The sequence below is a fragment of the Polyodon spathula genome, chromosome 51 (genome assembly GCF_017654505.1).
Source record: "Polyodon spathula isolate WHYD16114869_AA chromosome 51, ASM1765450v1, whole genome shotgun sequence".
Classification (NCBI taxonomy): Eukaryota; Metazoa; Chordata; class Actinopteri; order Acipenseriformes; family Polyodontidae; genus Polyodon; species Polyodon spathula.
Window position 1 is genome coordinate 697,858 of NC_054584.1, and position 12,500 is coordinate 710,357.

The following is a 12,500-nucleotide window of genomic DNA, read 5'->3' on the forward strand; positions in this document are numbered from 1 at the left end:
GTGACACCAGGACTGGATGAAAGCGCTGTGATGCATGAAAATAAACCTGTGGTCTTACCTGTCTGACTCTGGACTGCGGGCCCAACGTGTCACACACCTCACCTGCAGAACAGGAGGAGAGAGAGAGAGAGAGAGAGAGAGAGAGAGAGAGAGAGAGAGAGAGAGACACAGTCAATGTTTTACTGTATGTCTTATTGTTGACTGAGCACACAGACACAGACACACACACACACACACACAGTGACACACACACACACACACACACACACACACACACACACACACACACACACACCCCGCAGCGGTAGCTACCGTAGCTCTTCCCGCTGATGCAGCACTTGTTGAAGGTCATGATGTTCTGGGTGAGGGTGCCGGTCTTGTCTGAGAAGATGTACTCCACCTGACCCAGCTCCTCGTTCAGAGTGGTGGTGCGCGCCTCCGCGGGGGTGTCCCTGCGCTGGCAGAACATGCGCCGGTCCCAGTTAATGAAGTAGCTGTGCCCCAGCCTGATCACCTCCACACTGGGGACAGGAGAGGAGACACGGGGAGAGAGACGCTTTATATCCAAATGGGAATCACCGATTCGAGAAAAGTCAATCAATCTATCTATATATCTATCCATCCATCTATCTATATCTATCCATCTCTATCTGTCTATATCTATCTACCTACCTATCTGTCTGCCTATCTCTATGTTTCTCTATCTGTGTCTCTCTTTCTCTCTCTATCTGTGTCTATCTCTCTCAGGCTATCGGTATTATAAACACAGCTACTTTCCAAAAAATGAAATATATAAGAAAGAAGCTGGTTTAACTGCCTCGTACATAAAGCTGTAAAAGAAAAAAAAAAAAAAGGAACTCAGGTTTGAAATGTAGCTGCAGTTGTTCCACACAGACTGCACGGTTCTCAATACAGTATTACAGTGTGAAGTCCATGAAATACAAAACAATTTACAACAGCAGCAGCAAATGGGATGGTAGGCTTAGTGGCCCGGGGGTTAAAGACAGGGTCTTGACACCACGAGGTCACCGGCTCAAATCCCAGCCACTGACTCACTCTGTGCGTGGGGGACCCTGAGCAAGTCACTTCACCTCCTTGTGCTCCGACCTTCGGACGAGACGTGAAACAAACGAGGTCCTATTGGAAGAGACTCTGCAGCAGCAGCAGCAGTTGTTGATGATGCAGAGTTCACCCTCCTAGTCTCTGTAAGTCTCTTTGGATAAAAGAGTCTGCTGAATGACTCATTCATACTATTAATAATAATAATAGATACAGAGAGATAGATACAGATAGAGAAACAGGAGTGATTCTTACCTTGGAGCTAATAATGAAGAGGCCATGCAAGAAAAAATGGAAGAAAAAAAGGAAAATAAAGCATGCAAAAATCAGAGCAGCATGCGAGATCACGACAAAAACAGAGAGGAATATATTACAGCAAAAACCAAAACCTGGAAAAACACAGCAACCGAGAAACCGCAACACATCGGAGCACCATCACTGCTGCAGAGTCTAAACCCACCGCAGCTCTGTCACAAGGGCTTCTCATCTGCACTTTGTGTTTATTCTTCTTCAGTGGGGTTAAAAGGAGTGAGCGAGGATGGGGTGAGAGGAGAGGGGGAGACCCTTACCTGACGTAGAGAGAGATGGGCACCACAGTGTTGAGGATGATGATGTAGGACCAGAAGGACAGGAAGCCTGAGAAGACCACGTTGTCCACAGCCTGGTCCCAGCGCAGGTAGAGCTGGAAGAGGGAGCCCACCTGCTGTTCCCAGATGGTGTTCCCGATCGACAGGATGATCCCCATGCACACCAGGAACCCAAAGATCTGGGGAGAGAGGGAGGAGGGGTGGGGGTCAGTGCAAGGGTCCACACACACACACTGAAAAACAGACACACAAAACACGGAGTGAAACACAGACACACGCTCAGACACACAGAGATTAACAGCAATACAAACAGTTAGCCAGGGCACTCAACACAGACGCGAACAGATAAAGGGAACAGGGTATCACATACACACAGCGTGACAGCGCCACCCGCGCACGCACGCTCACACCCACGCACACACACACTGAGGCTCATACCCAGAGCACCAGGGTGTTCATGAGCCGGTCAATGCTGGTCCTCTTGAACTTGGTGCGGCCGCTGTTCTGCATCAGCTTGCTGTCAGGCCCTGCAGAGGAACAGGAACGAGACAGAGTGAGAACGAGGGAGGAGGGAGAATGAGGGAGAGGGGAAGGGAGAGAGAGGAGAGAGAAAGAGAGGGCAGCTTGCCTGCGAAGATGACCAGCCCGAAGCACCACTCTGTGTTCCTCAGCACACAGCCCCTCAGCAGCATGTTCTGGTTGCTCAGAGGGTATTTACTCTGCTTCCAGTACAGAGTGCCGCAGAACTTATCCAGCTTGTTATTGGGGGCCTCGCAGATCACCTCCCCTGGGGAGACAGAGAGAGGGAGGGAGAGACAAAGAGGTCAGACTGAGACAGGGACACACAGACGGGACAATGAGACACACAGACGGAGACGCACACAGAAAGCCGAGGCCTCACCATCGAAGCTGGCCAGTTTGCTGGTGTCTCCCAGTTCAGAGGTGACTGGTAAGGACTGCCGTACCTTCATGTTCGTCTCTCTGAAGAGGAAGAAAACAAATGAATTTCAAGGCAAGGCCAGGGTTCGAACCAGCGCAGAGAGAGAAATCAGAATATAGATTTAATGACTCATAATAATGTTTCCAAGTGTTCGGCGGCTGCCTCTAACCAAGTTGGCGGGTGTGCAATTCAATATGAGAACAAGGGAACATTATTCAGCAGCTTTCACTGGACTCTATGAAGCTGAGGGAGTTCATTCTATATAGAGGGGGTGCAATTCAATATGAGAACAAGGGAACATTATTCAGCAGCTTTCACTGGACTCTATGAAGCTGAGGGAGTTCATTCTATATAGAGGGGGTGCAATTCAATATGAGAACAAGGGAACATTATTCAGCAGCTTTCACTGGACTCTATGAAGCTGAGGGAGTTCATTCTATATAGAGGGGGTGCAATTCAATATGAGAACAAGGGAACATTATTCAGCAGCTTTCACTGGACTCTATGAAGCTGAGGGAGTTCATTCTATATAGAGGGGGTGCAATTCAATATGAGAACAAGGGAACATTATTCAGCAGCTTTCACTGGACTCTATGAAGCTGAGGGAGTTCATTCTATATAGAGGGGGTGCAATTCAATATGAGAACAAGGGAACATTATTCAGCAGCTTTCACTGGACTCTATGAAGCTGAGGGAGTTCATTCTATATAGAGGGGGTGCAATTCAATATGAGAACAAGGGAACATTATTCAGCAGCTTTCACTGGACTCTATGAAGCCGAGTGAGTTCATTCTACAGGGGGATGCAAAACTTTTGTCCAGAGCTGTGCATCACCATTAATGTTTCTTACCCATCAAGTTCTGCAGTTTCAATGTAACAGAGTCCGTGAGGTTCGCTGCTGGACAGCAAAAGCAGATCTGCCTAGCAACAGGAGACAGGAGAGACTGTCATCCACCAATCAAAAAAAAAATACACTCTGTATTCTAAGAATGTTCCATTCAACAAGAAAACTGGAGGGGGTGTAACTTACTGCCACAAACTGGTTATTTTCTAGTTTGATGATGTCGCCAACTCGGACGTACATCCATTTTTCATTCTGGAGACTGCAGAGGAAGAAAATGCAATGTTTAAATTTAAAAACAAATACATTAAAAAAAATAATTACCCCCCCCCACCTTCCCTTCTCTGCAGAAGGACACTTACATCCCATTAATTAGCACCTGAGACTGACGGTTATTCACCTGCTTGTCGCTCTTGTGACGAAACTGAGAAAAGAAGAAAATAAAACACAAAATGAGCAAAGAAAGAAAGACGAGAAGGGGAGGATAAAAGAAAAGACGAGAGGTGTAGAGGGGATGAGAAGAGAGGTAAGGGGAGAGGAGATGAGAGTGTGGAAGAGGTAAGGCGAGAGGAGAGGGGAATAGGGAAATGGAGAGGAGGGGAGGAGAGCGGGCGGTCACTCTGGATTCTTACGTAGTCGTCTGTGGCGTCCTTGACCGCGGTGATGGTCAGCACCAGGACTAAAGGCACGATGGTGGTGAACCAGGAGAGAGAGGAGATCTGAGGGATGAGCTGTGAGAGAGAGAGAGAGAGAGAGGGGAGCTGTAATACTCTGCATTCAGCACAGTTTACTCTGCTTTGCAAGTGTATTACTGTGCTTCTTACTGTGGGATGCTTTCACAAGGGTTAGTTTACCTTGTTTTGTTTTTCAATATGAATGGAATCCCCCCACCCCCCCCCCCCCCCCCTCGGGGTGGGTGTGTGTGTGTGTGTGTGTGTGTGTGTGTCAGTGTGTGTGTGTGTGGGGGGGGGGGTCTGCAGCGTGGTCGCTGACGTGAGGGTTGAGTTACTGCAGACAGAACAGGACAAGAACACACACACACACTTCCTGCGTCTCCTAATGAAATCAGCACTGACAGAGAGAATGAGACAGAGAGAGAGAGACAGAGAGAGCGAGAGCGGACCAAGCCTGCAGCGCTCCCTACCTGCAGTATGAGCAGGAACAGAAAGTAGGTGTTGGCCACTTCTTGGAACTGTTCAAACAGGTTCACAGGAAGGAACGTGATGATGTGGTACTTGCAAGTCTTGATGCAGTTATTCTGAAGAACAAAACAAAAAACACATGAGATTTATCAAAATCGACATTCAAATTTCATTCTATTGTTATGCATCTATCTATCTCCCTCTGTCTCTTTGTCTCTCCTGTCTCTCTCTCTATTATCTCTCCCTCTGTCTATCTGTCTGACTGTCTCTCTTTCTCTGTCTATCTATCGCTGTGGTCAAAAGTTTTGCATCACCTAGAATTTTAGGATTGAGACCATTTAAAAAACCAAAACACTATGGAACATACTTTAGATCTTCTTAAATTTAAACATCGCGTAAAATTAAAATGAATAAAACTACACAATGATTTTGTTAAGTATTCAAGTGTTTGTGTTTAATCATTCTTCCGCTCGACAGCAATAGTTGAGGGCTGACATTGCTGGGAAGTGTGTTCCCTGGGGCAGCTGTGCCGGTCACCAGAACAGCACACGCCGCAGAGCAGACGCAGAGAAAAAACGAGAAGGGAATTCATGAATATTTTACAGCAGGGCTTTGAAATGGAGACGCTTGTTTGTACTGAGTTTCATTGTGAGACCACACTGGGAGGGTTTATAGGACAGCCATACTGCCACACACACACACACATTATCATTTCTATATCTGTGGGGACTTCTCATTGACTCTCGCTATATTATTATTTACTATTTCTAACTCCAGCATAGGGAAGCATTGTAAAGCACAGAGAGGGCTGGTAAAGCATAGGGAAGCATTGTAAAGCACAGAGAGGTCTGGTAAAGCATAGGGAAGCATTGTAAAGCACAGAGAGGGCTGGTAAAGCATAGGGAAGCATTGTAAAGCACAGAGAGGTCTGGTAAAGCATAGGGAAGCATTGTAAAGCACAGAGAGGTCTGGTAAAGCATAGGGAAGCATTGTAAAGCACAGAGAGGTCTGTAAAGCACAGGGAAGCATTGTAAAGCACAGAGAGGTCTGGTAAAGTATATTGAAAAACAGGGTAAACTAACCCTTATAAAAGTCTCCCACAGTAAAAACACAGCAAAACTTTTACAAGGGCATGCTTGCATCTTTAAATAAAATGAAAGTTTCAGATCTAGGTCAACCATGCTTAGGCTACAAGCAAGCTGTGGTCAAACTGACTAACTGCCAGCAAGAACAAAGGAAATAAAAGAGTGTGTATGTGTGTGTGCGCATGTTTGTGTGTGTTTTCACTTGTATCATTATCCTCCATTGCTTGCAGGATCATCTACTTGTAATTTGTAGCGTCTGCCAGGGAGACTTGACTGTCCACGTCTGCAGCGAAACTCTCCCTGAAAACAGCATTGGGGGGGGACGAAGCATGGGAGCTGCTACAAGGCAGGCGTTCCCCTCCTCTCTTTATCCCTCTCTCCCTGTCTCCTCTCTCTGCTCTGTCTTACACAAGCAGGGTTTTCAATAATGCATGGAGCTGGCTTTGCAGTGCAGTGCACGAGGGGTGCCGGGTCGCACTGTCCTTGCATACACGTGCCTGCAGAGTTTGCACTATTCTGCATATTACTTCAATACAAAACAGCTGAGGAAATACTGCAGGGGCGAGGACTGTCAGCAAATCGGCTTTAATGCCCCCACCCCCAGTCTCCTGCCCAGTGACTCCAGTTACCCCCCCCCAGCCTCCTCACCGCGTACTGGAACTTCTCGTTGTATTCTCGATCGTTCGCCCTCACCCTCCTCTCCTCCTCTGAAAACCAGAAACACACAGAAAAGACAGATGTTACGAATTTGGAAGAATTTATTATTATTTTCGTTTTTTTTTTTAAATATAGATATATAATTTGAAAAAGGAAAACTGCAGCTGCACTGTACCTTCACTGCGCACACTGCACCTGCACTGCAGCTGCACCTTCACTGCACACAGCTGCACTGTGCCTTCACTGCACACACTGCAGCTGCACCGTACCTTCACTGCACACACTGCAGCTGCACTGTGCCTTCACTGCACACATTGCAGCTGCACTGTGCCTTCACTGCACACACTGCAGCTGCACTGTGCCTTCACTGCACACACTGCAGCTGCACTGTGCCTTCACTGCACACACTGCAGCTGCACTGTGCCTTCACTGCACACACTGCAGCTGCACCGTACCTTCACTGCACACACTGCAGCTGCACCGTACCTTCACTGCACACACTGCAGCTGCACCGTACCTTCACTTGCAGCTGTACCTTCACTGCACACACTGCAGCTGCACTGTGCCTTCACTGCACACACTGCAGCTGCACCGTACCTTCACTGCACACACTGCAGCTGCACCGTACCTTCACTGCACACACTGCAGCTGCACCGTGCCTTCACTGCACACACTGCAGCTGCACTGTGCCTTCACTGCACACACTGCAGCTGCACTGTACCTTCACTGCACACACTGCAGCTGCACCGTGCCTTCACTGCACACACTGCAGCTGCACCGTGCCTTCACTGCACACACTGCAGCTGCACTGTGCCTTCACTATCTCTCTCTAGCTTTCCGTTTAATATGATTACCCCCCCTCCCTTTCCTTTTCCCTGAATCCTGGATGCCGATTGGCTGCTGATGACATCATGCCTCCCGAATCCAGTTTTCTGCTCATTACAACACAGAGCACAAAATCATTGATTTCAGACAGGGAAAAAAAAAACAGCCCCTTGTACTGCTGTGTTTCAAATAACAGCCCCTTGATTAGATTTAGATTAGAATAAACATTAAGTAAGAGTCCCCTTGTTATCTCTGCATGTGTGAGAATGTATTTACAGGCTTGAGTAAACTGGCATTCATCTTCAGCAGCGCATCACAGCAAGGCAGAAGCCATAAGGTTTGTTATGTATATTTTCATTCATTTACTTATGGTAAGTGATTGGCTTCATGTAGCATAACTGTGGCGGCAGCACTAACTCTAAGACAGATTACAGATCGATGTGCACACAGCAGAGGAAAGTGCTACAGCATTCACATTACTGTAGGCATATCAGACAGAGACACATAGACATATTGATAGAGAGAGGAGACAGGTGAAGTGGGAGAGACAGACAGATAGAGGAGAGGGTGGGTGGGAGAGACAGAGAAACACAGACAGAGATGGACAGATAGACAGACAGAGGAGAGAGGTGGGAGAGACAGAGAGAAACATAGAGATGGAGAGACAGATAGATAGAGGAGAGAGAGGTGGGAGAGACAGAGAGAAACACAGACAGATGGAGAGACAGATAGATAGGCAGAAAGACAGGGCACAGAGATAGACACAGAGGTGAACACAGACAGACAGACAGATAGAGACAGACAGGCAGACAGCCAGACAGCTAGACGTCTACACAGGCAGACAGCCAGGGCACAGAGATAGACAGACAGACACTTTGCAATAATACACAGAGACTCAGGGAGGCTATCCCTACGACTAGGATTGTTCTATTGCCGTATGCAACACCCCCCTGTGTGGAGGGGGGCTGTGCTGACACTGCTGCCTGCCGTGAGAAAGGACTGTCCAGCCATTCCCTAGAGAAGACTAGCAGCAGAGCGGCAGCCAAGCCTAGGGAACACCTGCACACGACCGGAGCACCCGAGCGCAGGCACAAAACAGCACTGCCACTGCAAACCAGGAGGGAACCCTGTCTCTCACACAACAAATAAACACCACTGCCACTGCCTCCCCAGGAGGGAATTTTGTCTCACACAACGTTTAACACCACACTGCCAGTGTGTTGCAATTTGTGAGGGAACCGTTTGGTCTCTCACACACAAACAAATAAACCTGACACTGCTCACTTCAAACAGAGAGTGTGTTGTTTATTTGTGGTCACACAACCCTTGGGAAACACCACTGCCACTGCAAACCGGTGGAGGGAACCCTGTCTCTCACACAACAAATAAACACCACTGTCCCACTGCAACCAGGAGGGACCCTGTCTGACTGACGTTTGGTCCACTTTGGACAACAGTGTTGTTGATTTTGATCCCTGTCCCGTCACCACTAAACAGTTGTTTGGTTTATTTGCGGTGCAAAAACCAGAGGAACCCTGTCTCTCACACAACAAATAACACCACTGCCACTGCAAACCAGGAGGGAACCCTGTCTCTCACACACAGAAATAAACAGCACTTGATTTGTGCAAACAGAGTGTGTTGTCTCTTTGTGTGACGTTTGGTCCTCACACACAACAAATAAACACCACTGCCACTGCAAACCAGGAGGGAACCCTGTCTCTCACACAACAAATAAACGTTTGCCACTGCCCTGGGGAGGGAAGGTGTGTCTCTCACACACAAATAAACACCACTGCCACTGCAACCAGAGAGTGGAACCCCTGTCTGACTGTGACGTTTGGTCACACCATAAACAACATCACACCACTGCCCAGGAGGGACTGTCTCTCACACAACAAATAACACCACCACTGCAACAGAGGAGGGAACCCTATTGTGGTCGTTTGGTCCTCCCTTCACAAAACAGCACTGCCACTGCAAACCAGAAGGGAACCCTGTCTCTGTATTGAATAATATAAATAAATAAAATAAATAATTGGATACTTATAGAAATCGGGGGGGCGACAAGACTATAATGTGCCGAGTGAAAAAAATATACAAATAAATAACCACAAGGGTAAACCGAAACAGATAGTGTCTCTCTCAAGAGCACTGCTCTTTCTGGACCTGCTCCAAAACATGGTATCTGATGGCACGCAGGATTGATCTCAATTTGCTTGCCTTGCTTTCACAAGGTCAGAGTTTCACGTCTAAGGTCATTTCACCCCAGGAAGTGTGTGGGATTTGTTATCTACAAAAGAGAGATCTTTCTTTCTCGCTTGCTTGCTTGCTTGCTGTCTATAATTGCTATGAACTGATTACCACAGAAGGAGTCAGTAGGGTTACTATTTGGGGGAGTAGGTCCCACTCCTCCTGGCTCCTGATCATTGCAATATTAATAATAACAGACTTCATTGAGGGGAGCTCTGAACCCCAGGACTGGGTGCAGCAGCAGCAGCAGAGCTAGTGTGAGTTTCTAACCCTGCTCAAACTCCTGGCTCCTGATCATTTCAATAACACACTTTACTGAGTTCTGAACCCCAGGACCAGGTGCAGCAGTAAGGCTAGTGTGAGTTTCTAATCTGCAGCAGCAGTGTGGATTTTGCAACTGAAACAGTGATAAAGTAGGACTAAAGCCCCTCCCACCCCCTTCCTCTCTAAAGCTTCTTGGCTGTTAAACTCAGCCTCAGACCGCAATGTCTCCAAACTGACTCATCTGCTCCGACCACCAACACAAGAATAACACAAGCGCTTCCCTACCGAGACCTCTGAGCCTCTCTGCACACTCACCTGACAACACATGCACACGCACACACACGCACGCACGCACGCACACACACACGCACGCACACACACGCACACACACACACACACACACACACACACACACACACACACACACACACACACACACACACACGCACGCCACCGGCGCAGACCCGACAGCACAGCTTTCAAAAGGGGCGCAACTACAGGAACCGGATTTCTAACTTCATAGGCTGCGTGCCTTTTAAATTCAGGAGGTGCAACAGCTAAAGAAAGGGTCTCGTTACTAGGAGGTTCAAATCCCAGCTCAGCCACTGACTCCCTGTGTGTGTGTGTGTGTGTGTGACCCTGAGCAAGTCACTTCACCTCCTTGTGCTCCGTCCTTCGGACGAGACGCAAAACAAACGAGGTCCTATTGGAAGAGACTCTGCAGCAGCAGCAGCAGTTGTTGATGATGCAGAGTTCACCCCCCCTGGTCTCTGTAAGTCGCTTTGGATAAAAGCATCTGCTAAATGACTAATATTATTATAATAATAATAATAATAATAATATTCAATACGTAACGTGGCTATGCAGGCCCCGACACAATATCATGCATCTCGATACATTCAATAGACCTGATGGGTGATTTGTATGATGCACAATAAGATCCAATGATTAATTACTTTGTCAGAAGACTCTTCTATTTTTAATGCGATTGTAAGAGAGTGTACAGCTACAGCCAAAAGTTCTGCATCATCACCCTCTATACAGAATGAACTAACTCTGCTTCATAAAGTCAAATGTAAACCTGCTGAATAATGTTAGGTTAACATATTGATTTCCATTTTGTAGTTTTCTGCATACTTGAAGAAAAAAGTGACAAATTTAAGCGTTAAAAACCCTGACTTAGACAATGCTTGTGTGTGTGTGTGTGTGTGTGTCCCATGACACGTGACACTGGGTTATGACAAAACGTGTAGGAGAGACAGGGGGGAGGGAAGGGGGGAGAGGTGTGAAGTGTAGGGGATGATGAAGGACTCACTTGTGTATGAACAACAACGAAACAAAAAGTCACAATGGCTATGATGGTGGTTATGACACACTTATTTTATTGACTTATATATATATATATATATATATATATATCTCATTTACACCGTACTCTAATTCTCTAATGGAGAAATTAAGCGCAGCAAACACAATGCAATGTTACATATATACCTGTAACCCGGCTGTGGCTGTTAATATCGCCTCCGCTTTCTGCAGAGTTGGCTAGATCCTTCTCTTTTTTCCTTTTTGACGGCAGCACTATCGGCAGCCACTTCTCCGGTATGTCCTTCGGTATAGTCATGGCTAATCGCTGCGCTGCCCGGTGGAATAAGGAGCCGTTACCGTGAGGAGCGGGCAGCACCAAAACAACCTCCTTTCACTTCACTGTGCCGCAGCGCCGGTGGACACAAGGTCATCTGAGCACGCCGTTTACATATACACATCTATACAGACCCGTGCAGCGCAATGCCAGTGCTAATAACAACAACAACAAATCACAGCAACAACAAACTGCACACTGCCAGCATCGCACAGCGCAGCAGCTCGAACTGCAAACTACACTCGGGCTGATAACATAACCTGGCAGGAACCTGCAGGGACAGGCAGCGCACGACGTAGATGAATGATTATTATCATCATGAATCTGTCACAATGACAATTCAAAGCCGTTGCTGCATTCCTCCTCATTGTCGCGTCCGTGTGTTATTATGATTAGGATTGTTGTTGTTATTATGATGATGGTTGCTGTGTGCTCTTCTGTATAGAAGTCGTCGTGCAGTGCTGGAAAGGTTATGATCGCTGCACCCCGCTGTTGTATTGAGCCACGCAGCTCAGGAGTGACGACGACAAAACACAAAAACAACTGCATGGCATGACATCATCAAGCAAGCCGCTGATTCGCTCTTCGGCCGGCCAATGGCAGGCGGGGGCGGGGCGCAACGCGGAGAAGGTCGAGCGTGAAACTGACGCCATTGCGGCTCCGACGCGGCCGCGCTTCAATGTGAACAGGGCTGGCTAGCAACCAAACCAGACCACGCCGCTGCGAAAGAGGCACAGTGATCTTTAACAGACAGAATCTCTTTCTGTATAACCGGCTGCTGCTGCACCCAGTCCCGGGGTTCAGAGCTCCCCTCAATGAAGTCTATTATTATTAATATTGCAATGATCAGGAGCCAGGAGTTTGAGCAGGGTTAGAAACTCACACTAGCCCTGCTGCTGCTGCTGCACCCAGTCCTGGGGTTCAGAGCTCCCCTCAATGAAGTCTATTATTATTAATATTGCAATGATCAGGAGGCAGGAGTTTGAGCAGGGTTAGAAACTCACACTAGCCCTGCTGCTGCTGCACCCAGTCCTGGGGTTCAGAGCTCCCCTCAATGAAGTCTATTATTATTAATATTGCAATGATCAGGAGCCAGGAGTTTGAGCAGGGTTAGAAACTCACACTAGCCCTGCTGCTGCTGCTGCTGCACCCAGTCCTGGGGTTCAGAGCTCCCCTCAATGAAGTCTATTATTATTAATATTGCA

General features: G+C 47.5%; 1 protein-coding gene across 5 annotated transcripts in view; it reads right to left on the bottom strand.

The window, feature by feature from the left end:
• atp8b2 (ATPase phospholipid transporting 8B2) overlaps window positions 1-12,500 on the bottom strand; it is a 31,041-nt gene that overhangs the window by 11,318 nt on the left and 7,223 nt on the right. For 2 of the 5 annotated variants that reach the window (XM_041238999.1, XM_041239000.1), the window contains exons 4-15: window positions 6,303-6,361; window positions 4,572-4,685; window positions 4,060-4,158; window positions 3,790-3,851; window positions 3,617-3,689; window positions 3,437-3,507; window positions 2,548-2,627; window positions 2,275-2,433; window positions 2,085-2,173; window positions 1,629-1,825; window positions 313-521; window positions 59-102 (exon numbers count right to left, since the gene is read on the bottom strand). In XM_041238999.1, coding sequence (XP_041094933.1) covers window positions 59-102; window positions 313-521; window positions 1,629-1,825; window positions 2,085-2,173; window positions 2,275-2,433; window positions 2,548-2,627; window positions 3,437-3,507; window positions 3,617-3,689; window positions 3,790-3,851; window positions 4,060-4,158; window positions 4,572-4,685; window positions 6,303-6,361 — 1,256 coding nt within the window. Of the gene's footprint in view, window positions 1-58; window positions 103-312; window positions 522-1,628; window positions 1,826-2,084; window positions 2,174-2,274; window positions 2,434-2,547; window positions 2,628-3,436; window positions 3,508-3,616; window positions 3,690-3,789; window positions 3,852-4,059; window positions 4,159-4,571; window positions 4,686-6,302; window positions 6,362-11,147; window positions 12,038-12,500 lie in introns of those variants that run through there. The other 3 variants (XM_041238998.1, XM_041238997.1, XM_041239001.1) reach the window with 3 other exon arrangements.